The sequence below is a fragment of the Hypomesus nipponensis genome, chromosome 13 (assembly GCF_054491055.1).
Source record: "Hypomesus nipponensis isolate SF chromosome 13, ASM5449105v1, whole genome shotgun sequence".
Lineage (NCBI taxonomy): Eukaryota > Metazoa > Chordata > Actinopteri > Osmeriformes > Osmeridae > Hypomesus > Hypomesus nipponensis.
Genome location: NC_140373.1, coordinates 17,548,121 through 17,575,884, shown reverse-complemented (window position 1 = coordinate 17,575,884; position 27,764 = coordinate 17,548,121). Strand labels below are relative to the sequence as shown.

General features: G+C 46.2%; 2 protein-coding genes across 3 annotated transcripts; one reads left to right on the top strand and one right to left on the bottom strand.

Annotated features, from left to right (window-relative positions):
* Positions 1-1,724: 1,724 nt before the first annotated feature.
* On the top strand, positions 1,725-26,476 carry LOC146260489 (neurotrypsin; the record flags this gene model as incomplete). Its single annotated transcript, XM_084670547.1, has 16 exons — positions 1,725-1,853; positions 4,871-4,913; positions 18,982-19,224; positions 19,386-19,521; positions 19,659-19,837; positions 20,189-20,336; positions 20,901-21,079; positions 21,256-21,397; positions 23,152-23,372; positions 23,712-23,853; positions 24,077-24,334; positions 24,622-24,744; positions 24,956-25,221; positions 25,658-25,980; positions 26,107-26,191; positions 26,415-26,476. Coding segments are annotated over 16 exons (2,679 nt in total), but the record flags the coding sequence as incomplete, so codon positions are not given.
* LOC146260490 (E3 ubiquitin-protein ligase TRIM39-like) lies at positions 5,812-17,736 on the bottom strand. Of its 2 annotated transcripts, XM_084670577.1 has the most exons (4): positions 17,620-17,736; positions 16,424-16,470; positions 8,219-8,319; positions 5,812-8,064 (listed from the first exon to the last, which is right to left on the bottom strand). In XM_084670577.1, the coding sequence occupies exon 4, from the start codon at positions 8,023-8,025 to the stop codon at positions 6,376-6,378; it is 1,650 nt and encodes a 549-aa protein (XP_084526703.1). In that variant the 5' UTR covers positions 8,026-8,064; positions 8,219-8,319; positions 16,424-16,470; positions 17,620-17,736; the 3' UTR covers positions 5,812-6,375. The 2 variants fall into 2 exon arrangements, with proteins under 2 accessions (XP_084526703.1, XP_084526704.1); XM_084670578.1 differs by lacking the exons at positions 16,424-16,470; positions 17,620-17,736 and having other exon boundaries at positions 8,219-8,966.
* Positions 26,477-27,764: the final 1,288 nt, after the last annotated feature.

The following is a 27,764-nucleotide window of genomic DNA, read 5'->3' as shown; positions in this document are numbered from 1 at the left end:
TAGTCATGCCGCCTGCTGATCCAGACAAGATACAGTGTGGATCCAACGAGTCAAACGTGGGGTTGGGTTGTTCAGGGGTGGGGGAGGGGGAGGGGGGGGCTGATTAGTTGTGGGACTGTCTTCTGTACAATGCAATATAACAAGGTTTAACACTCTGTTTTCCTTAACTTCTATCGGAGCCAGGAAGAAGAGACAGTAGGCCTGCTTTTATTGGGAGGGGAGGTGGTGGTGGTGGTGGTGGGGGGGCAGTGGTTTGGGGTACATAGATTTAGGTTAAAGATAAACTATTAACTGTGAACACTGACATCAAAGGCAAGGGAGAAGAAAATAATTAAACTTGGTGACTTATTTTATAAGTAATATCTGGTCCTAAGGCTTGTGAATATACTATCTATATATATATATTTTAATAGTATTCCCAATCTGACTCACACAGGCTCCAGGGACAAGCCACAGTGCAGTGTCTTTGTCCATGCTGCAGTGATAGTCTTCAACAAACTTGAATAGCCAGGTATATACAGTACATACACTTCTGAGATGTCCTGGCCTAAAAATCTCAAATTGAAACCGAATGTAGGAATGCAGGCTGTGGGTAGGAATGCATGCTGTGGGGATACACAACCACCTACACACCAAACTGAAACCACCAGCATGTCTGCATCGTTCAACCTTGAACAGGCACAGTCATACTTTGCTGTTTGCTGGGACACACATGACTGTCAGCTATCTTCTCCTTAAAAGTATTTTTAGATTCGGTAACAGCAGATGTTTCCTATGTCCAGTACCAGCTGGGACTTTCGGGAATAACGATTAATGAAGTTGTCCTTATTGTGTGTATAAAGTCATCAACTGGTTAGTTTCGTATAATTGATCAGTCTGAAGGAGTGCATTTACATGTAATCATTTTACATTTAGTCATTTTAGCAGACACTCTTAGTACACAAAAAAAAACGCAAAATGATAAATGAAAGAATGTCCCATAAGCACAATGGTCACAGCCTCTGAGAACCGGGATGTCGGTGTTCCATGTGCACGGCCACTGGAGAGCTTCTGTACCATGTGGCACAACAATCTCCTCTCGCGCAGCTGTAAGGGAGGCCGACAGCGGTTTAGGTTTTGACACGTGCTTTTCTGTCAATTATTTCTATGGGCATTCACTTACCAATTACGAGACAAAGGTTGAGAGGCAAATATCAAACCCCCAGAGCGTTACCTATTGGACGGCTGTGTGGCCGTTTAATCATTATAAATTTGTTTCTACAATACGATACAAATGATATATTCAGTAACATGCCCCACCTATGTGTTTTAGGCTTGGGGTATCTCAGTTGAGCGCAATGTTAGCTTGGCTAGCAAGTTGGCTTCATTTCAGAAATAAGGGTAGGCTATTTTCTCTAACATAGATAGGCAATATTATGGCATACAGGCATACAGAGGTTTTCACAACCAGATGTTTTAGTAGCTAAGTAGACTGCATGGTATCTTTTCCTTTGGAAAGTCTAATAGTCCGTGCGTGAATATATGGCTCGGTCATCCAAAGTGGGTCCGTCACATGGCTGTGTGTATGTGTGTGTGTGTAGCCTATATACAGTATGTGTGTGAGAGAGGGGGGCAGGAGTTTGTGCGCGTGTGCTGTGCGTATTTTCTGCGCTTTAAACGCCCCTTTGTACGCCCACTGTTCCCAGGCTGGCCAGAGAACGGTTCACCTCACTGGGAAATTGTGACAGAAATGGGAAAGGTGTGGTGGGTTTTCAGGCTATGACACTGACACATCGGGCAGGATGGATGTAACTGGCCGAGAAATCTTGCTTCTTATCGGCGTCAGCTGCCTCTGGCTACCAGTGTTGGCAGAGGTATGTTATCGGAGAACAATTATTGTAATATCTGGCATGTTTTATAAATGCGTCCCTTGTAGGGGCTCACTCCTGTCTGCTGCAGATTGTCATTTAGTCCAGTTCAAGGGTATAAGGTGAGCTTTAATGGGTCACTAAAGCAGCCTTTTATCAATGCATAACCTTGATGTTCCACCTTCTGGTGATGGGATTACGTTCGAGCATTAGTGTGGGTGCGCGTGGTCTTGACATGACGCTCTCAAAAAAAGCGTTTTTTCTTTTGCTTTAAAATGTTAATGTAAACTCATTGTATAGAATAAGAATAACATTGTGAATTACCATTGCTATATTGTTGTTTTTCTTATTTCGCACAATTTCATTTCTCGCATTGTCTAATAGAGCATTAACACACTCGCGCACATAGCCTACACACCCAGGCGCATGGTATCCCTTATGGCGGGCTATCATGATAAGATCCAGTCGTTCACCCGTTCGCCCCCGGTGGCGCGTGAATGAATGCTATCACGGGCTATTGCCCTTTGTCGCAGCAATTTAACATCAACAACCAGGCACCCTCAAACATACGCTTATGTGGTTTATTCATTTAATTATTATCTAATAATCAATTGTCTATGATATGAGAATTCAGATTGGGTGTGTAGCCTACACAACTAAATTTTGCCCTACATTCTATTAACCTAAAACACAAAAAACAGCTAGATACACAGTATGTTAGGTGGGTGTTTCCCATCCGTCTAGTGTTCTTTGTCCAATAGTTATTGTATGATAACCTATAATTGTATATACAGTACTTTCATTAATTATATTCAAGTTAGGTAATCATGGCAGATTGGAATAATCATGCATTAATTGTCTCAGAAGGCATTTGATGCAGCCACTGCTGTGGTGGATACAATATGAATGGGATCAGGGGAGCCCTAGAGGGAGAGAGGTGAGACAGGATAGCACTCAAACACAACACCAGAGAGGTGAGACGGGATAGCACTCAAACACAACACCAGAGAGGTGAGACAGGATAGCACTCAAACACAACACCAGAGGTGAGACAGGATAGCACTCAAACACAACACCAGAGGTGAGACAGGATAGCACTCAAACACAACACCAGAGAGGTGAGACAGGATAGCACTCAAACACAACACCAGAGAGGTGAGACAGGATAGCACTCAAACACAACACCAGAGGGGAGACAGGATAGCACTCAAACACAACACCAGAGGTGAGACAGGATAGCACTCAAACACAACACCACAGAGGTGAGACAGGATAGCACTCAAACACAACACCAGAGAGGTGAGACAGGATAGCACTCAAACACAACACCAGAGGTGAGACAGGATAGCACTCAAACACAACACCAGAGAGGTGAGACAGGATAGCACTCAAACACAACACCAGAGAGGTGAGACAGGATAGCACTCAAACACAACACCAGAGGTGAGACAGGATAGCACTCAAACACAACACCAGAGGTGAGACAGGATAGCACTCAAACACAACACCAGAGGTGAGACAGGATAGCACTCAAACACAACACCACAGAGGTGAGATAGCATAGCATTCATAAACACAAAACCAGAGAGGTGAGACAGGATAGCACGACAAAGCATGAGAAGACAGAAGTGAGATGAGAGAACTATAAAAACCAAAAATAACCACTCTAAGCGGGGCAGTCAGAAAATGATCACTTCATCAGCAAGCCGAGCAGGGAGCTCAGACAGGGTAGAGCCATGGTCCCAGTACCAGAGCTGAAGCCATGTTGAAATGTGTGTGTGTGTAATACTGGACTGGTGAACAGTGCACAGATGTGTGTTTCGTGCAGCTTTGTTTTTGTCTGTGTGGTACAGCCATGCTGGACTCAGCTGGCAGAGCGTCACGTTCAATTAGTTCTGTAACCAGCCCATGTGATTGACATGAGTGGAGATATCAGCACTCATGTTAGGTATCAGAGATCGCTGTTCCCAAGGTAATATGATTAGCCTGGGTGAGACATCAGGGAGAGGTGTGTGTAGCACATACACTCACACACGTAGCAAGAGCAAATACATTGTTTTAAGTTAGGATTAAAAATATTAAGAATTAAGAATCCTTAAGATTTCATAGGTTAAGAATTCCGATTTTAGTTATGAACCTCTGTCCTCTCCTCTCCTGTCCTCTCCTGTCCTCTCCTGTCCTCTCCTGTCCTCTCCTGTCCTCTCCTGTCCTCTCCTCTCCTGTCCTCTCCTCTCCTGTCCTCTCCTGTCCTCTCCTGTCCTCTCCTGTCCTCTCCTGTCCTCTCCTCTCCTGTCCTCTCTTGTCCTCTCCTGTCCTCTCCTGTCCTCTCCTCTCCTGTCCTCTCCTGTCCTCTCCTGTCCTCTCCTGTCCTCTCCTGTCCTCTCCTCTCCTGTCCTCTCCTGTCCTCTCCTCTCCTCTCCTCTCCTGTCCTCTCCTGTCCTCTCCTCTCCTGTCCTCTCCTGTCCTCTCCTGTCCTCTCCTCTCCTGTCCTCTCCTCTCCTCTCCTCTCCTCTCCTGTCCTCTCCTGTCCTCTCCTGTCCTCTCCTGTCCTCTCCTCTCCTGTCCTCTCCTGTCCTCTCCTGTCCTCTCCTGTCCTCTCCTGTCCTCTCCTGTCCTCTCCTCTCCTGTCCTCTCCTGTCCTCTCCTGTCCTCTGTCAGACTGTTCAGTGTGGAGTAATCTGACCTGATTTATGTGACTAAAACTCTGTAACATACAGCGTGCTGTCAAATGCCATCTGAAATAATCTGGTTCCTTGGCTTCAGTGCAAATGTCTGTCTGTGTATGCCATTCTGCCTGTATCTGCTATCAATCGATGCCATTTTTTCCCTATTCAGTTCAATGAAATATAATTATTCCTTAAAGCAAAAGTTATCTGAAGCAGTGTATAGATGCAGGCTGTGTATGTTGTGTCACACCCTTTGTTTGCGTGTGTATGTGTGTGTGTAATTGCAAAACGTGTGTATTTGCTATAAGTGTGTGTGTGATTCAGGCCTGGTCTCTGACCTGTCTCCCTATCCTGCAGGTGGTGTCTGATGACAGCTATGTAAACGAGGTGCAGAGCTCAGGTAGGCTGTCGTTCTTTCTGGTACAATCTCTCTCCCAAATCACTAGTCTTTCCATTCTCTCTCAGTATTTATCTTATCATTGGTTTATACTGTACACCCTCCTCTCCATCCTTCCATCCCTCAATCTTTCCTCACTCAGAGTCACTCCCTTCCATCTGTCCTCCTTCTCCATTCACACCCTCTACTGCTTCCCTTCTCCTGTTCCCAACAAGCTGTCTTCCCTGTATCCCCCCTCCTCCCTGCCTCCCCCTGCTCTCTACCATATCCCTGTCTGATGGGGGTGGGGCACATCATTCTCTCTGCTGAGAACCAGCCAAGTCATCATCTTTCTTTCTTCCTGCATGGCCTAAAATACCCCTCAATACATACATACACACACACACACACATTTCTAGCCTGTCATAGCACATTTTCTGTATAACTTGAAATGTGCAAGACAAAGATCAGATATAAAATATTTGGTTTGATTGAACATAACGTAATAAATGAACGATAACTGAAACGACAATAACGTGTGTGTGTGTTTGTGCTTGTGAATGTATTTAGCTGTAGCTGCCACACACCCCCACCCCCCATGAAGAATGGCTTGTGAACCATGTCAAACACTCATTGTGGCGGGGAAATGGATTATGGGAGCAGAGAGACTGTGTTCCCATGGCGATAGGAAGAGTAGGTTGTTGTGGCAATGAGGGTTGTCTCAGCTATTACATTTTTGTGAGTGAAAATCTAGGCTGGTGTTTGGAGTTAATGATGATACAATGTCTGCTGCTGGGGCTGTCCCTCCTTTCCTTTAAGAGACACACAGCAAAGGCAACGTCAAAACATTTGATAGAACACTCGTGAACCGCTTCTTCTGGAATACTAAGATTTTAATGTTGGAAGAAAAAAAACGAGGGAAAAAAAGGTTTGTTCTTGAGAACGTTTAATAAAAGTAATGTCATTTGTTTAATTAACTCAGCAGATTTGTCCATAAATATATTAAGTATGCAGGGATTTGAACTCTATCTGCAGTCAATTGCTCTAACCACTTAACTACAGTATATCTGTTATCGGAGACAATTCATTGGTACGTTCATGGTGATTTAGTTTGTGATTACACAAACCCTACTGGTGCTGGATGTGTGTGGCTGAAGTCTCTGGGTGACCGGTTAAACAATGATTTACTTTTGATACCAATAAATCGTCCACCATATTATTCAACAAATCAGCTTAAATTGATATAACTTTTTCCTTTAAAAGTATATGAGCAGCAGTGGACCCTTTGCAGTTTGGTCATAACACCACAATATGAAACAGAAACATTAGTCATCCACCTGATGAATCCTATGGTCCAAACTCAACATCATTACATTGGATTTCATTACATTGTATTCAATTGTATTTGTAGACTTACTTAAACTCAAAGCTCACATTATAATCAAACTGTATACCGTAAATATATTTTTTTTTAGGAACAATTATTTTAATCAGAATAATCAAAAGACATTTGTTCGTGTTCGACTGGACAGATGACCAAGGGTTCTGTGTTGGGGCCAAACTCATTGTCACATGGATTCAAGTATGGGTAGAGTGTCTCAGTGAAGGTCGTGCCAGAGTAGGAGTAGATGAGCCATCCGTTTTTCACATCATAGAAGGACACCTGACCTGCCTCATAATGCACTAACACCCCCACCTTCTCCACCTTCTCTCTCGGGTGTATGTGTTCTGGACGGGGGTTCAACACTACAAACTTGTTCACTTGAAACGTTAGAGCCCAGACTCCGTCCTCAGGTCTACCGGCTGAGGGTTTCTTTCTAGTGATGGAATGACTGGCCACCCCTAGTGACCATTCAAGCTTGTCAGTAACGTTCACCTCAAAGTAGAACTTCCCTTTGTGGAAGCCTTTGTTCCCCAGGACAGCCAACAAGCTTTGAAACCGCTTTGGGTTGTCAGGAAGAAAATTACTCAAGCCATTATACTTCACCTGTTTCCTGTCCCTGGACAGGGCGAGTATAGGATGTGCTGTATCAATGTCCAGAGTCACATCCACTGCATGCTGCTGCAATGCCTTCAAGTCAGGCATCCCTTCCTTCGTGTTGGTGAGTTCCTCAAGCTCAGAAAAGGCTCTTTTAGCAGCCTCCTCCAGTTGAGCTACAGAGCTCCTTTGAGCTCTCCTGAATTTCCCCAAACCCAGGTGGATGCTGACACCTGACCAGTCCTTGCCGAGTGTGGGGGGGCAGAGGGGTGGAGAGCTCTGGAGGAGGTGGAGGTTGGTGTGTGACAGCTGCTCCAGTTCAGTGGCTCGTCTCTGCAGCTCAGAGATCTCCTCCTGCAGCTCTTCAATAAACCCTTCAGCCTGTTGCTTCGTTGCTCTCTGCTTCTCCTCAATCATCTCAGTGAGTGCAGCCCGACAACCTTCAAGGGAACTCATCAGATCCATCAGGACCCTGTTGCAGTCTGCCATCTCTCTCTCTGTGTTTCTCTGACTGAGCTCTACTGAATGTTTGATCTCTTGGACCTTCTGGAGTCTTTCCAGGATCATCTTCCTCAGCTCAGCATTCCTTTCCCCACACTCTTCCTCCAGCATCACCACGTGGTGATTCTTGTGGTCTGTCGCGATGCAAGTCTGACACACCCAGATCTGATCAGTCTTACAGAACAGCTCCAGGAGCTTGTTGTGCTGGCCACACGCCCTGTCCTCCAGGCTCCCCACGGGTTCCAGCAGCTTGTGTCTCCTCAGGGCCGGGGCTAGCTGGTGAGGCTCCAGGTGAGTCTCACAGTAGGAGGTCAGACACTCCAGGCAGGACTTGAAAGCCTTGAGCTTCCTGCCAGTGCAGACATCACAGACCACCTCTCCTGGTTTGGCAGTGGATGCGTCTCTGTCTCTTACCGTCATGGCTCGAAAATGATCTGCAATCTCTTTGAGTGTTGTGTTGGTTTTGAGCTCAGGCTTTGCATCAAATGTCTCTATACACAGTGGACACATATAGTGACAAGAGTTGTTCCAGTATCTACCGATACACGCCTTGCAGAAGTTGTGTCCACACGGAGTAGAGACTGGCTCAGTAAACACCTCCAGACAGATAGAGCACTGGAACTGCTCCTCAGATAGGAAACTGCTGGATGATGCCATGAGGGGATGATTTCAGAGTATAAAAGCAACTTGTGTAATCTGAAAACAGAACGTAGAAGTGGTGGTGAGTTTCCCAACAACATAGATCCTGCTTTATTGTCATGATTCCTCAGGCAGAAACAGTAAAGAGGAGTGGAAAGAGAGGAAAGATCTTCGGGAGAAATGGAAAGACAATATAGCCAGGCACATTTACCTTTGTTTTGTGCCCCAATCATGTGCTCTGCGTCCTTCCACAACACAAGGCACAGTTGAGAAGGAACTCTGGTTAATGATTGATATACTGGAAACAATCAGCTGAGGGAAAAGAGAATTCAGTTTAATAAATGACTAATTCAGACAATTCCTATAGAGCGAAGGTACGTCCAAAACAGATCATGTGCAGAGGAAAACATTGTGATTCATGTGGTTTCCATGTTCAGATCCTTTTTGGGGCCCATGGAGAACAGGCAGTAAATACTCAGTGGACACATCCACCCTCTCCACTAGGAAAGGAGCAATGTTTTAGAGGAATATTATGCCAGTAGCAAACAGGGTTACATAAAAGCAGCACTGTGTTAATAAAACATGGGTTAGGACACGGTACTGACGACTTTCATCAAGTCTCATTAAAAACCAGCAAACATTTTAGGTCCTAGATCCGGTTCTCTGATTACGCTGGCCAAGTAGGTCATCACACCTTGCCAGCAGAGGGGACACATTTGGGCTTCAGGCAGCCAGTGAGCTCCTATCTCCAAGGGAATTGGGAACAGCCGTAGATAGGGAAGGCAGACTTAGAGCAGGGGACACAGTAGGAGAGAGGAAACACAAATCCCATTGCTAAATCATTCACTTTATCAAACCTGTCTCACTGTCAGGGTATGTTAGAGTTGTAGATTTGGACCTCCACTGATATTGGTTTGAAAGATACAATAGACCACTCATTCACACATCAATACATGTTCCTTTACTCATGCTTCATTGATACAGTTTCACCCGTTTAGCATGTGAACCTGTTAGGTATCTTGTAATTAGCCACAAATGCCCACTCAAGGCACACCTTTGCCAGCAATGGTAAATTGAAAGCTGTTCTTGAATAATTTGGAGTAAATGCATGGTTTTGGTCTCTTTTGAAAAGATGACACTCTGAAATGTCCCTGTAAGTGCTGGTGGTTTTGAGTAAAAGAAGTCTGAACAAAATTCTATCCGCCTGAATTTTGTTTTGCATACACAGATGCCTGCAGATGACTATAAATCGGAGTCATTACCTTGAAGTACAGCTTAGTACACATACATGCTCAATGTAGCATGTTAGCTCAAACTGTTTGTCTCTACTATGGATATGGAGTTGATCCACCGTCCCAGTATGCAAACACCCCCAGAGGCTCCAGTGAAGCTCCAGTAAAGCTCCAGAGCATGGCCAGCCCTATTGTAAGTGTCTCAGACGCCTTCAGTTGGACCTGCTTCAAAAGCATACATGACATGAACAGTTAATAGCCGTGTCAATCCAACTAGCTCAAAGTATTCACCACCTTAGTGTGAGAGATGCATACAAGGAGAACCAGTAGCTTTGTATGCAAAATTAGAGTTTATTATCTAAATAATATGATAATCACTAAACAATAATCATGAAACAATCAATACAGAAACATACCTCCAGAGTAATCATTAGCAAAGGCAGCTACAGTACATAAAACTGGGAGCCTTACTCACTGGAGTTAGTATAGTAAACAAAACTGGAAGGGTCTACACTCCTATGCATGGGAGAACAGCCTCAAATAAGTTAAAGATGATTGTCTAAAATACAGAACCCACAGGTCTAACCAGATAGGCTTCAACAAAGGGGAAGCCTGAAAGCATAACAAATTGGACCATTACCATTACTCAGTGGCCATAGCAGACCAAATGTGATGCCTTTGGAAGACAAGAGAAATATGCATACACATTTTGGACTTCTGCATGCACAAGCTCTGTAAAACAATTAAATACGCTCTGTACATCACAAAAAATGAGATGCATAAAAAGAAAAAAAAACATGATCTTAATAGCTGTTCAAAACAGTATTTACAGAAAAACAGCTTTTAATGACCATTTCAGAGTCTTCATCAATTCCTCTTCCTCTCCAACTGATGTAATCCCCTCTAAGGAGTCGTACTCCAAGGTGATAGTCTGCTGGGAACAATGGTTTCCACAGAGGAGGAGGGAACTCCCCCCACCCTCTCTTAGCATTTGAAAGAAAATGCTAAGTCTGGATATCCACTATGGGCCATTAATTAGGTACCCCCAAATTCAGCCCAACACCATTATACTCAAACTATTTACATCCATTTTTTCACAAAATATGTGCAAACTATTTGATGTCCCTGGCAGCATGCCAGTCATTGTAGCAGTCACGTTTGGGGACAAAGCACAAGGCCATATCACAGCTGGAGCACTTCACTGGCGTCTTGGCACCACAGTGCCTGCACTTCAGCCGACCAGCCGTGCTGTCTCCACTGATATGCACTAGCCTGTGATGTGCTATAGGTGGAGCAGAAGACACCTTTGCACGCCCTGTGTGACACCCCACCTTCGCCAGCTCCTCAGCAAGAGTCTCTCTGAAGGCCTTCTGGGTCAGAGGTACCCGTCCTTCACTTGTTGCAATGTCTGTGTGGAGGAGGAAGGCGTTCACCATCGCGATGTCCAGGAAATAATGGAAGAAGGCCTTGTACCAGCTGTGGGTCTTGCGATTTAGATTATAGTTCCCCATCAGGGTGTCAGAAAGGGCTACTCCACGCATGCACTGGTTGTACTCCTTCACTGCTGGAGGAACTGGGATGTCTTTCAGTACCCAGCGCTGATCTGCTCCTTTGACCCTCCTCTGCACTGTGTCCTGTGCATGCGCAGTGTGGAACGTTGAACACAGGTAGACGTGCTTTGTGTCTTGCCACTGGACAAAGAGGAGGGAGTCGTTCCTGATCCAGCGTATGCTGCCGCTAGCACATTCAGAGTCCACACTGTTTACTTTCTTTTTCGGGCATCCACTTCTCTCGGTAAGGATGGGTCCGCATGCCCAGATCTTCTTATGAAGGAGGACGAGGAAAAGGGCAGGACTCGAGTAAAGATGGTCAACAAAGAGCTTGTATCCGTTGCCCAGCAACGGTGTGTCAACTAGCTTCATGACTGACTCATAACCGAGCCCCAAGCCACTGCTTCCCTGGAGCTTTCCCTCGTACACAAAAAAGTCCCACATGTAGCCGCTCTTGGAGTCCACCAGGACGAAGACTTTATACCCCCCACGAACGGGCTCATTTTTCAGATGCTGTTTGCCCCCAATGTGGACCGTTCGAGCATCGATGGCAATCTCCTGGTCAGGGTGGTAGTTCCTTTTGCAGGCCTCTCTCATCTCATGGTAAAGTGGCTTGATTTTGCTAAGACAATCAAAGGCTTCTGTGCCACTCTTCTGCTTGTTAGCCTCACTGTCCGCCATGCTACTGAGGCGAAGGGCCCGGGAGATTAAGAAGAACTTCTTACCGGTCATTAACTGTTTTGTGAACGGGAAGTTGTACAGTTTGCCCCCTCGCCAGTAATCAGTCAATGCAGAGCATTTTACTAGTCCCATGTAGATGATCGCAGACAGGTATGAAAACATGTCCTGCAATGTCAAATCAATCCATGGTTTACTTGGTGTTGATTGGTGAGTTGAGCCAAAGTCATTGGTGTTTTGAATGATTGTTTGTAAAACAGCGTTAGTAAAAAAAAGTTGGAAAAGCTCCAGGACTGTGTAGGTAGCTGTTTGGTCGAGCTGGGGTCCAGGTGGGTTGGTAGGTGCGAAGGTAGGCTGTGGTGGTGTTATGTCTGGAACGTCAACATCATTCCATCTCTCTTCAGGTGTGCTTGTAAACACTCCAGATTGACTGCCGCCCCTCCCCCATCCTCTTGACAAGGTGCTGCCTTGCTCCTGCTTCTCCTCTTCATCTGAATACTTGCAGAGGGGTGCACAACAATCCTGCTCCCAATCGATTTCCGATTCCTCAACAAGCCTATAAAAAAGGAACAAAATAAAGACATTTGTCATTTATAAAGCCAGACAAAACATTTCCATATTTTTTGAATTCTAACTTTTTACAACTCGCTGCCTCACAACTCAGTTCACGCAATGAAACAAACACACACTTCCCCCAAAGGTCAGCAGGAACACTACAAGACACACACACACAAAATATATATAGAATTTATGTTTTCGTGTGTTAAAATGTGTATATATACTGTAAATACAGTACCCTTTGGCAATATATATTAACCCAAAACATTGGGCTTTACACACGCTCAAATACAAACACCGCCTGTTTAAAATACACCAATAGTTCAACAGACTCACGTCAAAGGGTAATCTACAAAATACGTATTCATAATTCCAAAGCGTATTTATGCGGGACATACATTATTAGATTATTAGATAGATAATTATGGGAAATAGGCTACTTACTTGTGGAGAGCAATGTTTCTGGACATTTCCTCTGCCTCGTAATCTGGATCTGATCCATCAGTATTTATTTCGGATACATCATCTTCAGACTGGTCGCTTTCCACTTTGCCAGTCCACTTTGCCATAATTCGAGTTCCAAAGGTCTCAACAGCGACCAAAACTACACTTATTTACCTTCCACGCACCGACGCACAAAACCTGGGGTAAATACGAATGGTCTTCTTATAAGCAGCTTTGAAACTTCCGTCTAAAGCGGTTTTCAGAATTTCATTGGCTATACTACGTACAAGTTATCCAAATAATCGGTTGTAATTGGCTCGATCTTTCCACGATGGAAAGAGTGGGGGGGGGGGGGGGGGTTCCTTTCAAAGCGGTCTCTCGTTGGCTATGGACACGCCCTATAAGCTCCTATTGAGTGAAATTAGGGTGTCAACCAAAAGGTCAGAGTGCCGTGGCCATTTAGACATCAAGATATCAGAACTGAAGTAGGAGAAAACTTCAAAGAAATATCACAGCTGAGAGACGATGATTCACCACGGAGTTTCTGGCGTGATGCCATATAGACTATACATGTAGCCTATATAATCTCATTATCAGTCAAAAATATAACATTTAGAGAAAACCAACTTAGAACTAAAACATATAATGTGTTTATTAAACAATGATGAACAATGATATCTGAAAAAAAGGCAAACCTACTGTGAATCATATTTTGTTCATTGCTTTCACACAAAATGCATTGAATGATTATTGAATGTATGCATTCTCCAAATCTACACCTGCACTATACAGAACACTGTATTTGCAGCACATTTTTCCAAATTCTGACACATTTTGACACAAACCAAATTATGGCAAATGTTGTGCATTTCTGCTGTAACCACATTGAATATATATAAAACTTTATATTGCATAAATAAATAACAGTAAGTCTAGCCTACAAAACGAACCTAAATCCATGCATATCTTCATATTCCCGGCACAAAAAGCATGTAAACGGGTATTGGTTCATATATCGGTTAATAGTAAAACAATGTCGAAAAAGTCTACTTAAATGTAATAAAGGGTGTATGTTTTTTTTATCAATAAAGTTAAGGTCTATAAAAAGGAGCCTACTTCAACCTATCGTTCATGTCAATCATGCCGTGTCATTGAGGGAGCTGTCATATAGGCTATACATAGGCCTATGTGCTAATATGTGCAATGTATCAAAACATTTAGTAATTTAGCGATCGCGTTTAGATAACAGAAATTACCGTCTGAAGACAGCCGTTTTGAACGTCTTAAAGATCCTATAAAGCAAATTACATGATTTGCTTCTCGGGACATTATATAGGCTACCTGTGAACTAAGTTCCTGAAAGCGTGTGCAAAGCGCGAAAACTTTTTTGCATTGAAATGTGGAGTTAGACTGTTGAACAGTTTCAGCTCAGGTTTTGTATAGGTGGAGCCAAAACCCGACTGATCTATGTCACAGCGACTGATCTACGTCACAGCGACTGATCTACGTCAGATCACAGACGGTTGAATTCTGTTACTCAGCTGGTCTGATGCAAAGACAAAGTAATTAACGCATAAAACACTCAGAGACTGCAGGTATGGCTGTTCTGATATCTGCAATTGATTTAGCTAGTGTTGCTGTTGTTGCTAAATTCAATAAATTCAGGGGGGGGGGGGCTTCAGCTCCTTCAGGCAACACGCCCCCCGAGTCTAAAGCAGAGAAGACAGCTGATTTTCTCATGATTTCAAACCCTAATTTAACATACTTGTCTGTTTAAAAAAAAATTCAAATTAAGATGGGTAGTAAACATAGGGTTGCCAACTTCCTCAACCCCAAATGAGGGACACTTTCTTCCAGGTGCGAGCGTGCATGCTTATAGCTGACCAACAATAACGGAAATCGCAAGCTTTCATTAGTCATACCATAAACCTACTAATTCAGTGTAATTTTGGCTAACCACAACTGTACTCGCTTGGATGTATTGTTCTTAGAAATAGTCAAGAAGACAATTATTCCAAGTTTCTCATTTGGACACAAGATAACCTCCCCAGTGGCCAGTTCACACACACTGTCACCAACAAGCAACAACCATGTCCCATAGCAATGTTTGCGTGAATTTTTGCGCGTTTACAGTGTAGTCTATAATAATAATTGTCCGGTGAGGCTGTGATTGGAATGTGGGACTGGAGCTGTCCCTGGCGGGACAAATCAAAATCACCCAGAATTCGGGATGTCCCGGACAAATCGGGACGGTTGGCAACACTATCAGTGGACCAGAAGTAGTAGTGTGCAGTATTGAGGCATGTCAAGCCTACTTTCTTTCATCCTACTTCTTATTACGCAGGGGGGTATCTGGAGCTGCCTCCTCCATTCTTTCAAATCGACTCTTCGCCAAGAAACCCGCCCTCCTCTGACTTTTTGGCCGTGAACCTGAAACAAACCGATCAAACCAATGATGGCAGCGAGTAGGCCTTTTACCCAATCAGGGGTAGGATAGGATGGGTCTTCACAGAATGCGGGTGGGATGATTTGCATGGGATGCTGAGTTGAAATTAACTTTGAAAATACGGGACAAACCCTATCCTGTATTGATTCAAAACGGGACGTGCTATTTTATTCTCAAATATGGGACAATTCCGTATTTTAAGGGACGGGTGGCAACATAGATATATGTCTATGGGTGGCAACCCTATGGCCAAGGGCGTAACCATGCATTCTTTGGAGGGGTCGTGTCCCCCCCAATATTGAGAAAATACCTATCTGTCCCCCCCAATATACAGCAGAAAATATGTAAAATATATGTTCTCCTTTTATGAACCCTGTCCATGGATCGACTTCTTGTTATGTTTTATTTATTTTCTATTTATTTCCGTTTGTTAAGAAAGTGTGTAAATCCCCCCTCCTAATGATACACTTGTGTGATTTAGTTTGATTCCACCTTGCGTAGTTCTGCGTTGTCATAGTTACCTAAAACCTTTTCGTCAGTCAGTTGAGAGCAAAGAAAGTCATGTTAGTTAACTTGTTGGAGAGGAGGTAAAGTAATGGAGGATTTGAGGTTATCTTAAAAGTGGAGAAAACTGCACTAGCAGCCAAGCATACGCTATTTTTTTCAGACAGTAAGTAACTTGATACCGAGCTAAATGTGTAAGCAAATAAAACAAGTAGCCTCATAAAAGCATGAGTCGATGTTTTTCTGATAAAATGTGGTCACAATGCAGGCACTGTCTCTGAGAAATTACACTATTCTTTTAGATGTGAATTCAAATGGTCAATGTAGTCCTCAAAACTATGTTCTAAATTAGCACATTTGTATATATAAATATAGAATTGTAGGCAATGCACTTAACAACAAAAATATTATGGGGAAGGGTATTCATTTGGACCCCCACAATGTCTAAACCATGGTTAAAACCCAAGTCTTGCGTAGTCATTGTGAGTCATTGTGATCCTGGAGGAAACTAACATCAGGTCCAGCCAAGCATTCCTAAGTTCCGTTTAACTACATAAAAAGTTTTGTTCATGTAAATATAGTTTTAAACAGCTTTTAATATCATGTTTGATATGATTTTGTTTCTTATTTTATGTATTACATTTTAGTAATTATTTTAATGTTGTTACGTATATATTTACAAGGTTTACAGAGTTTGTGCATGCAGTAGTCCAGGCATCACACTTGGTCTATTGCAGCCATTGAGTAAACCGGTGATGGTCCAATTTGAATTTGTATGGGTTAAGCAACCTTTCTTTCATAGAGCCGGTGTCCCTATTTTCATATGCAGGTTTGGGTGTATATATGGTGAAGCCCTCTGCTAATCATGGCTTCAGTTAGCAAGTATGTTTCAGTAGGGTGTTTGCTCTACTGATGTTACACTTGGTTTAAGACCAGGAATGTTACAGGCCTTATGTTGACATTTAAAAACAAAATAGTCCATTTACAATGTATTTTTCTCTCACCTTTGGTATGACTTCTTTCTCTACTGTCTGTGACTGTCAGGGAGACGCTGTTAGGAGCAGGAAAAGAGTTAACTTTCACAAAGAAACAGACAAAGCTTTCTGTGTTCAGGTTTCTACTTTCACTTCTGGAAAGTGACATAATAATGATACACTAATGATACACGTGTGATTTAGTTTGATTCCACCTTGCGTAGTTCTGCGTTGTCATAGTTACCTAAAACCTTTTCGTCAGTCAGTTGAGAGCAAAGAAAGTCATGTTAGTTAACTTGTTGGAGAGGAGGTAAAGTAATGGAGGATTTGAGGTTATCTTAAAAGTGGAGAAAACTGCACTAGCAGCCAAGCATACACTATTTTTTTCAGACAGTAAGTAACTTGATACCGAGCTAAATGTGTAAGCAAATAAAACAAGTAGCCTCATAAAAGCATGAGTCGATGTTTTTCTGATAAAATGTGGTCACAATGCAGGCACTGTCTCTGAGAAATTACACTATTCTTTTAGATGTGAATTCAAATGGTCAATGTAGTCCTCAAAACTATGTAAATTAGCACATTTGTATATATAAATATAGAATTGTAGGCAATGCACTTAACAACAAAAATATTATGTGGAAGGGTATTCATTTGGACCCCCACAATGTCTAAACCATGGTTAAAACCCAAGTCTTGCGTAGTCATTGTGAGTCATTGTGATCCTGGAGGAAACTAACATCAGGTCCAGCCAAGCATTCCTAAGTTCCGTTTAACTACATAAAAAGTTTTGTTCATGTAAATATAGTTTTAAACAGCTTTTAATATCATGTTTGATATGATTTTGTTTCTTATTTTATGTATTACATTTTAGTAATTATTTTAATGTTGTTACGTATATTTACAAGGTTTACAGAGTTTGTGCATGCAGTAGTCCAGGCATCACACTTGGTCTATTGCAGCCATTGAGTAAACCGGTGATGGTCCAATTTGAATTTGTATGGGTTAAGCAACCTTTCTTTCATATAGCCGGTGTCCCTATTTTCATATGCAGGTTTGGGTGTATATATGGTGAAGCCCTCTGCTAATCATGGCTTCAGTTAGCAAGTATGTTTCAGTAGGGTGCTTGCTCTACTGATGTTACACTTGGTTTAAGACCAGGAATGTTACAGGCCTTATGTTGACATTTAAAAACAAAATAGTCCATTTACAATGTATTTTTCTCTCACCTTTGGTATGACTTCTTTCTCTACTGTCTGTGACTGTCAGGGAGACGCTGTTAGGAGCAGGAAAAGAGTTAACTTTCACAAAGAAACAGACAAAGCTTTCTGTGTTCAGGTTTCTACTTTCACTTCTGGAAAGTGACATCTCCCAGCTGCTCTCAGGCCTCTCTGTCTTAAAGGACCAGCAGCAGCAAGATGCTCTCTCTTGGAGAGCTAATCTGTCTGTTTTGTTAGCAGTTGTTTGATTTGGTGTGAGATTCTCAAAGTCTTTCTATGAAGTCGCAATTGTATAATATGCCCCACTCTCTCTCTGTCTTTATGTTCCATTTTCTTCCTTTCCCGCTCTCCGTCTCTGCTGTCTGTCTGCTCTCTCTCTTTCTCTGTCTCTCTTTCTCTCTTTGTTTTTCTCTCTTCTCTCTTTCGCTCTCTCTCCTCTCTCTCCTTCGCTCTCTCTCCTCTCTCTCCTTCGCTCTCTCTCTTTCTCTTTGTAATTCTGTATGTTTGTGTTCCAAATTGGAACCATTTGCAAGGAGTGGGAGTAGAGTATGTGGTAGTGTGAGGTTGTGTGTCGTGTGCGTATGTCTGTGTATGGCTGTGGATGGTTATTGTTGATAAATCTCCAGGACAGATAAGCTGTGTGTGTCGTTGAGATAGCGCTGCTCTTAATTAGCCAATCCTGTCTTCCATAAATCACACTACAAAATGGCCACTCAACTGTTTCTCTGCCTGCCTGCCTGCCTGCTTGGCTGCCTGCTTGGCTGCCTGCCTGGGCTTGAGGGCTTGATGAGTGTTCAAGGATTAGTCTTCAAAGTGAAGAAGACAGAGGGACAGGGGAAGATAGGGGAACACCACAGTTGAACGTAGATCAGCCTTAGAGATCCTCCTCAGAGCCAGTCCATACAGAGAGTCACACAAACCAATCATGGACAGCAAATTTCAGTATTTTAGATGCACAGAACCACACAAGGTCAGACTGGGCACTGAAATTCTTGGGACAAGACAACACAAAGCAACCTGGCACGAAATAACATATAAGTACACGGAACATGAATTACATCTATGATAAGTTAAAATATATTAACCTCCGAAATATACAAAATAATATACAATATACAATACAGTAAACTAAACCTCTCGAATACACATAATAACTTATACTAACCTTATAAACCTATCTAACCTAAAGACAAGTGGGGTACAATTAGTGCATTAGTGCAATATTGCTGATAGTGCAGCCAGTAGCTGAAAGTGTTAAGTGTTAAGTGTGTTAAGTGTGCAGCCACAGTACAAGAATACATATTATTTACCTTCAATCCCCTCTTCTCCCAAACCCTCTCTTTCCCCCCCCTGGTCCCCTCTCCTCTCCAGCCCCTCTCTCCTGTTCAGAGGGCTTCACAGAGCTGGGCTACTACAACGGCACTGTGTCCCAGACAGACTCTGGCGCCCCCTGTCTGCGGTGGACTGAGTTCCCAGACTACGTCCTCCAGTACCCGGGCCGAGGGCTGGGGGAGCACAGCTACTGCAGGAACCCAGACAGAGAGTCCAACCCCTGGTGCTTCTTCAGACAGAGCTCCGGAGCCATCGGCTGGGCCTACTGTGACTGTCACCAAGGTACACATATGGCTTTCAAAGCAATCTTGACTGCTACGCACTGAGCTATATAACACAGCTGCACTCAAACACACATCCCCCAGTCCTGCTCCGTTCCAGAGTGTGCCTGTCCAGGTGTGATTCGTGTTTGACGCTAACGGACCCGCCTTCTTCCCCGTCAGGCGCGGCCCGGCTGGTGGGGGGGGTCTCTGGAAGTGGCCGTGTGGAGGTGTATCTGAACGGCCAGTGGGGATCTGTGTGTGGCTCTCACTGGACGGAGCGGGATGCCAGCGTGGTCTGTAGACAGCTGGGCCTGGGGTGAGAGTGCTGGGACAGGACAGGAGCCGGCAGACTGGCTGTGTGGTTAGGAAGGATGGACCCGTGGTGTCAGTCATGGTGTCATTCGCTGTGTTCTGACTCCAGATTGTGTGTGCGTGACCCATTCCTCCCCTCAGTGAGATCGGCACACCGGTGCAGCCGTCCACGTTCGGCTCGGGTTCGGGCCTCTTTCACTACGAGCGCTTGGGTTGCCGTGGTGACGAGACCTCCCTGAGTCAGTGCCGAGGCAGGACGTTTGTCACCGGCGACTGCAGCCATGGAAACGAGGCTGGACTGGTGTGCGCGCCTCCGGAAGGTCAGTGTGACCTTGTGACCTCCTACCGTTCCAGGGACCAAAAAATCTGGTCCCTGAGAGAGAGGAAGAGAGTGAGCGGGAGAGAGAGAGAAGGAAAGGAGAGAAAGAGTGAAGGGGAGAGAGATGGGGGAGAGAGACAGATAGAGAAGGAGAGGGAGAGAAAGCAAGATGGAGAGAGAGGAGGGACTTGCAAAGGAGGGTAGGACATTGAGAGACAGCCAAAACAGTAGAAACTAAAGTCAAGGGTGTACACAGATGTCCACATGAAAAGCCATCGCTCAGATTCATCTCAGCCTTTCCTCTGGATGGTCCCCCTCTCCCTTCCTCACGCCAGGTGTGCTTCCCCCCCAGGCAGCGGGCCTCCCTTGAGGCTGGTGGGAGGGGATGAGGACTTTGAGGGCCGCGTGGAGGTGTTCCATGGAGGTCGCTGGGGCTCTGTCTGTGATGACCAGTGGGATGACAGAGATGCAGAGGTGGTGTGCAGACAGCTGGGCTTCAGGTCAGTCTCTCCCACAGGGGCTGGTGGTGCTTCACAGTGTTCGGATGGTGTCTGATCTCATCTCTTTCTGATCATATTGTCCACTGTTGATGTGATGGTCCTGATAGGTGACCATGCTTAAAATAGCTTAGTCCTATCAAAGACAACACCTGGCACCCATACCTCTGATTGTTTCACAATAAAACAATTTAACGGTATTTAAACAGAAGAGGAGTAGTGTTTAAGAACAAGTAGGGAGTGCTTGTGTTTCCCAGCAGGTGTCTAAAGAGCTGTGTGACGCAGTCACAGGGGCACACACACAAGGTCCACAGTCATGACCCCAGAGTTAGCTTGAACTCAGATCCCAGTGGGCAGAGAATGAAAGCCCTTCCTTCACTGTGTGTGTGTGTAGAGATGGTTTCTTATAAATAATAGACATCCTGTGGTGTGTGGTCATGTACTGGTCATGTACTGATCATCACATACTGGGAGCTGTGGGTTGTGCTCATGGTGTGTGTTGTGTGTCTGTGTCTGTGTGTGTGTGTGTGTGTGTGTGTGTGTGTGTGTGTGTGTGTGTGTGTGTAGTGGCGTGGCAAAGGCCTGGTCCTGGGCTCACTTTGGCCAAGGCTCGGGACCCATCCTGCTAGATGCTGTACAGTGCACTGGAAACGAGCTGTCGCTGGAGCAGTGTATCCATGGCGACTGGGAGCAGCACAACTGTGATCATATGGAGGATGCAGGAGTGTCCTGCAGTCCCTTTACAGGTGACACACACACTGTACACACATTGTACACACGCACACACATACTGTACACGCACACACACACACACACACACACACACACACACACACACACACACACACACACACTGTGTACACACACACTGTACACAGACACGCAGACGTGCTGACTGCTGCTGCTGTGCCGTGTGTGTCAGACGGCGTGGTGCGGCTGGTGGGAGGAGAGCGCCCCTGGGAGGGTCGTGTGGAGGTGCTCCACTCAGGAGACTGGGGCTCCGTGTGTGGCCACCACTGGAGCCAGGACCACGCCCACGTGGTCTGTCAGCAGCTGGGATACAGGTCCTCCACTAGCTACCTTCTCCCTCCTCCACCACCCTCCATACTCCACCACTCACCACCCTCCCTCCTCCACCCTCCATACTCCACCACTCACCACCCTCCCTCCCTCCTCCACCACCCTCCCTCCTCCACCCTCCATACTCCACCACTCACCACCCTCCCTCCCTCCTCCACCACCCTCCCTCCTCCACCCTCCATACTCCACCACTCACCACCCTCCCTCCCTCCTCCACCACCCTCCCTCCTCCACCCTCCATACTCCACCACTCACCACCCTCCCTCCCTCCTCCACCACCCTCCCTCCTCCACCCTCCATACTCCACCACTCACCACCCTCCCTCCCTCCTCCACCACCCTCCCTCCTCCACCCTCCATACTCCACCACTCACCACCCTCCCTCCCTCCTCCACCACCCTCCCTCCTCCACCCTCCATACTCCACCACTCACCACCCTCCCTCCCTCCTCCACCACCCTCCCTCCTCCACCCTCCATACTCCACCACTCACCACCCTCCCTCCCTCCTCCACCACCCTCCCTCCTCCACCCTCCATACTCCACCACTCACCACCCTCCCTCCCTCCTCCACCACCCTCCACCCTCCATACTCCACCACTCACCACCCTCCCTCCCTCCTCCACCACCCTCCCTCCTCCACCCTCCATACTCCACCACTCATCACCCTCCTTCCCTCCTCCACCACCCTCCCTCCTCCACCCTCCATACTCCACCACTCACCACCCTCCCTCCCTCCTCCACCACCCTCCCTCCTCCACCCTCCATACTCCACCACTCATCACCCTCCCTCCCTCCTCCACCACCCTCCCTCCTCCACCCTCCATACTCCACCCACCACCCACCACCCTCCCTCCTCCACCCTCCATACTCCACCACTCACCACCCTCCTCCAACTTCACCCACCACCCACGCTCCTACATGACCCCAGCTTTCTGACGCAACACATCTATAGGCATGTTTGTAAAGTATTGTTAGAAAAATGAAGGATGGAACCTTTATAGTGCATAAAAAATACTGTGTTCGGCATTCCTTTAGTGCAGAAAGAGGAACCCCCCAAATTAACTCAGGCAACGCCAAGCTTATCTTTACAGTATGCCATTTGGTAAGCCTAGCAGGGCAAAACACCAAGACGCACATACACACACCCGCGAGAACTTTAGGATATACACTATCAGCTAGACAGCTGCTATGCAGGGGAGGAGAATTCTTACCAATGTTGTATAAATGGTCTTGCATGAAGACTAGTTTTTCAGATAACTTTGTACCGTGACCAGACTTGTCTCCCTGCTACATGCGCAAGCAAATAAATAAAATCATCGACTCTGTGCACTACTTGATACACATTTTTCTAACAAGTGTTTATTGGTTTACATTTATATTTATTCATTTAGCAGACGCTTTTATCCAAAGCAACTTCCAAGAGAGAGCTTTACAAAGTGCATAGGTCACTGATAATAACAACAAGATAGCCCCAAAGCATTGTGGGTAGCCAAAACAAGAAGCACACATTGTGAACAACCCCCAAATAAGTGCCAAAGGGAAGAACCATAAGAGCATGTAGTTAAGCAAGTTACAATTAAACAACATGAATCTCCAAGTGCAAGTGTACCTGTAGAAAAAGCAGCAGCAGTAAAAATAAAAATAAGATGAATTAAAATAGAATATTTTGCAGCAGGTTTGTATGCCGTGTGTCTTAGCTCATCCCAGTGTGCTTATCGTTTCTCTGCGTCACTTGTAGGGGGCATGCTGAGGTGGTGGGGGGCGGGGCCTTTGGTGAGGGAACTGGGATCATCCTATTGGACGACGTCCACTGCGAGGGCTCTGAGTCGTCCCTGCTGGACTGTCGCCATGGCATCTGGGGGCGGAGCACCTGCTCGTACAGTGAGGTGGTGGGTGTGCGCTGTAGAAGAGACCCCAGCACAGACACCAACCAGCTACCAGCACTGGCACCTGCTACAGGTGTGTGAGGGAGGGAGTGAGTGAGTGAGTGAGTGAGTGAGTGTGTGTGAGTGAGTGTGTGTGAGTGTGTGTGAGTGTGTGTGAGTGAGGGGTGAAATGTCATGTGTTGACAGCATAGTGAATGAGGTCCGCTGGTTGTGGGAGTGTTTCTGTGCTCCTGGTGGGATGTGCTCTGCTGTTCCTACTGCTGGATTAGAATGACAATACAGCTGACATTTACCTCTGTCCCTACACTGCCTGGACACACACACAATGACCTACATACTGTGTGTGTGCTATATGTGTGTGGTGTGTGTGGTGTGTGTGGTGTGTGTGGTGTGTGTGTGTGTGTGTGTGCAGGACCCCTGCTGCGTCTCAGGGGCGGAGACAGCCCCAGAGAAGGTCGGGTGGAGGTCTATCTCCATGGAGAGTGGGGCAGCATCTGTGACTCTGGCTGGAACGACCTGAACGCTGCTGTGGTCTGCAGGCAGCTGGGCTACAGGTAACACACAGAGAGAGAGAGAGAGAGAGAGAGAGAGAGAGAGAGAGAGAGAGAGAGAGAGAGAGAGAGAGAGAGAGAGAGAGAGACAGAGTGTAGTGGTGTGTACGTGTGTGTAGAGGGATGTGTGAGTGTATATGTGTGTGTAGAGCGGTGTATTGTATGTGTGGAGTGAGAGAAACTTCCAGGAAGCTGTTGAACCCCGCAGCCGTCTGTCCTTCCCCAGAGGGCGTGCAGAGGTTCTGGGGGGGCAGGGCCGGGGGAAAGGTCCTCTCCACCTGGACCAGCTCCGCTGTACGGGCCAGGAGGACTTCCTGGGGGAGTGTCCGTCTCTGGGCCGCTCTCAGGCCTGCGCGCGGCAGGAGGACGCAGGGGTGAGGTGTGACTCTGAGGGCCCCAGGCCAGGACAGGACACCTGTGGGCAGAGGAAGGTTCCGGGGGTCAGCAGCCCAGAACAAACAGGTGGAGGACAGATCTCTCCCAGGTGAGGGTTTTGTTTAAGGCGCATCATTTTCTGTGGAACCTGTAGATTGAGATGAAGATTGTTTCTTCTCTGTGTCCTGATCTCTCCTCCTCTTCCTCCTGTTCCTGATCTCTCCTCCTCCTCCTGTTCCTGATCTCTCCTCCTCCTCCTCCTGTTCCTGATCTCTCCTCCTCTTCCTCCTGATCTCTCCTCCTCCTCCTGATCTCTCCTCCTCCTCCTGATCTCTCCTCCTCTTCCTCCTCCTGATCTCTCCTCCTCCTCCTGATCTTTCCTCTTGTTGTTCCAAGGAGCTCCATGCCGTGGCAGCTGTCTGTGTGGCTGCAGGGTGACAAACAAGATGGCCCCCCTCTCTGTAGTGGAACACTTATCACCCCTTGCTGGGCACTGACCTCCGCACATTGCTTCAACAAGTACGATTCCTCCCGTCTCCCCTCCTTTCTCCTCTCCTCTCCTCTCCTCTCTTCTCCTCTCCTCTCCTCTCCTCTCCTCTCCTCTCCTCTCCTCTCCTCTCCTCTCCTCTCCTCTCCTCTCCTCTCCTCTCCTCTCCTCTCTCTCTCTCTCTCTCTCTCTCTCTCTCCCCCTCTCTCTCTCTCTCCTCTGACCACACCTCCTCTCCCTCAGGTACGGCCGTGAGCCCTCCAGGTATGTGGTACGTGTTGGAGGCTTGGGGCTCACTGTTAGCCCAGAACAAGTGGTGGTCCACAGGAAGTTCAAAGGTGAGAGTGGGGGTCATGACCTGGCCCTGTTGAAGCTACCCAGCGCAGAGGGTCGCTGTGTCCGTTTGGACGGCGACACAAACGTCGCCTGCCTCCCCAGCCCTGAGAGACTGGGGGCCAGCAGCCCCTCCTCCTGCATTGTCACGGTGACCACAGCCTGGACTGGAGCAGGTAGGCCTGGGGCCAGTTGCATAAACTCAGTTTAGACTAGTCTCCGAAGCTACAGTCCAGCCGGTAGCAGCAAACACTCAGTCACATGACAATGTAGGCAGTTTAAACATCTTCAGCATGAGTTTCTGTGAGATGTTTAGGGTTTGCAAGATATTTATTTGGTGTACTAACATACTGTAGAAGATTCCTCAAGATAACCATGATTGAGATTGATTCCTCAGGAAAATTATATATACTGTATAATGGCCAGTTTGCCTGGCACATTTGATTCAAAATCCTCCCCAAAACGTTTGTAGTTTTTACAGACAGTAATTAATAATGTATGTATTGAATTCAACTTGTTACGACAGCATTTTGAAACTCCAAACTCCAAACACAAAAGTTCTGTTTCTGTTTTTCCCTCTGTGGTCTCTCGCTCGTCTCCTCTCTCAATCAGATGCTGTCCTGCCATCCTGGGTGCCTCTCTTGTCACCGTGGCAATGTAAGAAGCACTATGGCGACGGCTACTCCAGCCACGGAACGCTGTGCGCCGGCAGCCCCCCGGACACCAGCCGTGTCCATGGCGATGGTTGTCAGGGCAACAGCGGCGGAGGGCTGGTGTGCCAGGGCGAGGGGGGCCGCTGGGTCCTGACCGGGACCGTTGCCGGGGGTTACGGGTGTGGCGAGCCCTCAGCTCCAGCCCTCTACACCCGGGTCAGCAGGTTCAGGGGCTGGATCCACCAGGTCACACACACACACACTCAGGAGGATCACACACACATCACAGAGCAGAACATAGACGTTCTGGAAGACCACTCAAACACAGCGGCAGTCACACACGCCCGGGGTCATCAGCACCTCTCACACACAGAGCAGCTTGCAGACACACAAGATGACCTCCCACACAGTCAGAATGACATCATAAACACCCACAATGACCTCACACACAGTCAGAATGACATCATAAACACCCACAATGACCTCACACACAGTCAGAATGACATCATAAACACCCACAATGACCTCACACACGGGCATAAAACGATGCATCACTCAGCTGTGCATGAGCACCAGAAACACACACACGCTCCGCACACTAGCACGCATGCACCCGCTGCCAGTGAGTTCAAACAAAACGCTCACGCGCAAAAGGATCACGGTAACACACACGAGAAGGGCACTGCCACAGCCCCCCCCATCCTGGTCTGATCCAGGTCGAGCCAGCAGAACCACCGCCTCCTCAGAGGAAGAACAAGAGGAGGAAGAGGAAGGATGAGGGAGAGAAGGGAGTGGAGGTTGTTGTGAACCTGTCTGAACGCTGACTGTCCAGTGTATACTCACGTGATCTCTGAACTCCAGGGCCTCTTCAAAGGCCCTATTCACTGCACAGTGATGCAGTATGATGATAATGACCTCATCAGTGACTGCCAGGGGAAGTACAGTATGACTTTAAGATGTGCAGTATCATGTGTGTGTGTGTTAGGGTTTAGGTAGCAGTAGTTAGTTAGGTCGTAGTTCGGCAAGTGCTTAAGGAAGTCTGTACACTGGCTGATTATGGATTGGTCGGGCTGATGTGAGAAATACACAAACATATCATTGAATAGGGTACAAGTCAAGGGTTTCTTCTGAAGGATGTTCATCTCATGTTTTCCTGTGTCCTCTGTTCTTCTCTGCATACTAATCTCTTCTCTCAAAGCCATTGGATGGCAGTGGTTAGATCCTGGTTGTGTTTTGTACTGATATCCGCGAATGACTCAATAGATGCACTGTCTTGGGTTTAAGATGTAGCTTAGACTGTCTGTATTGTGTGCATTGTTGACCGAGTTTGATGGTCAAACTGTTAACCCTGCTGTCTGGAATGTCTGTGAACTGAGCGAGGGTGTGCAATCTAACCAGGAGATGGCAACAGTGTTCTATGTTTGCACCTCCCAGTAACACCGTACCTGTATTTATGACTGGGAGGATTGTTTTTTTTACTCTTACTTATGGACCTCAGATCCATCTTGTGCTGTGTCAAGGTATTGTGAAGCATCTTGTATTATATAACTACCTGTCTGAAACAGGAGCTTGTAATTGGCATCTTTTGTAACCCTGTACATAGTCCTGCCCCTTGACTGTACAGGAGCTTCCCACCCTGTCCTGCGTAAGGGGTCCTCAGACTCAGAGGTCCTCTGCTAAACACCTGTAAGACAGTAGATTAGCTCCATGTTCAGTCATCTGATGTACTCAGAGAATGAAGTGATCATTTCTGCTGTTTGTCTGTTCCTTATAATGTATGTGAAGTAACACAGTATTAAACTACATGCTTGATGACACCTGATTCCTAGTGTGTATATGGGTGTACCAGGTCGAACAGCTTTTATTAATATGGGAACTAATAGTATTATGAATTGTATATTCATAATCTATTCCTGTTTATATATAGTATGTTGTCCAATAGTTGCTACACATACCTTTCCCATCGTTCACATGTAGTTTAGTTAAGAAAGTTGCAACTATAGAATGTGTCTGACCAGGGTGTTAAACCATTCAGTGTCGCCGATAATGCTAGCACAAACCACTAC

What these genes read in the sequence shown, in the direction of transcription:
- LOC146260490 (XM_084670577.1), bottom strand. Translation starts at nt 8,025, where the DNA reads ATGGCATCATCCAGCAGTTTCCTATCTGAGGAGCAGTTCCAGTGCTCT.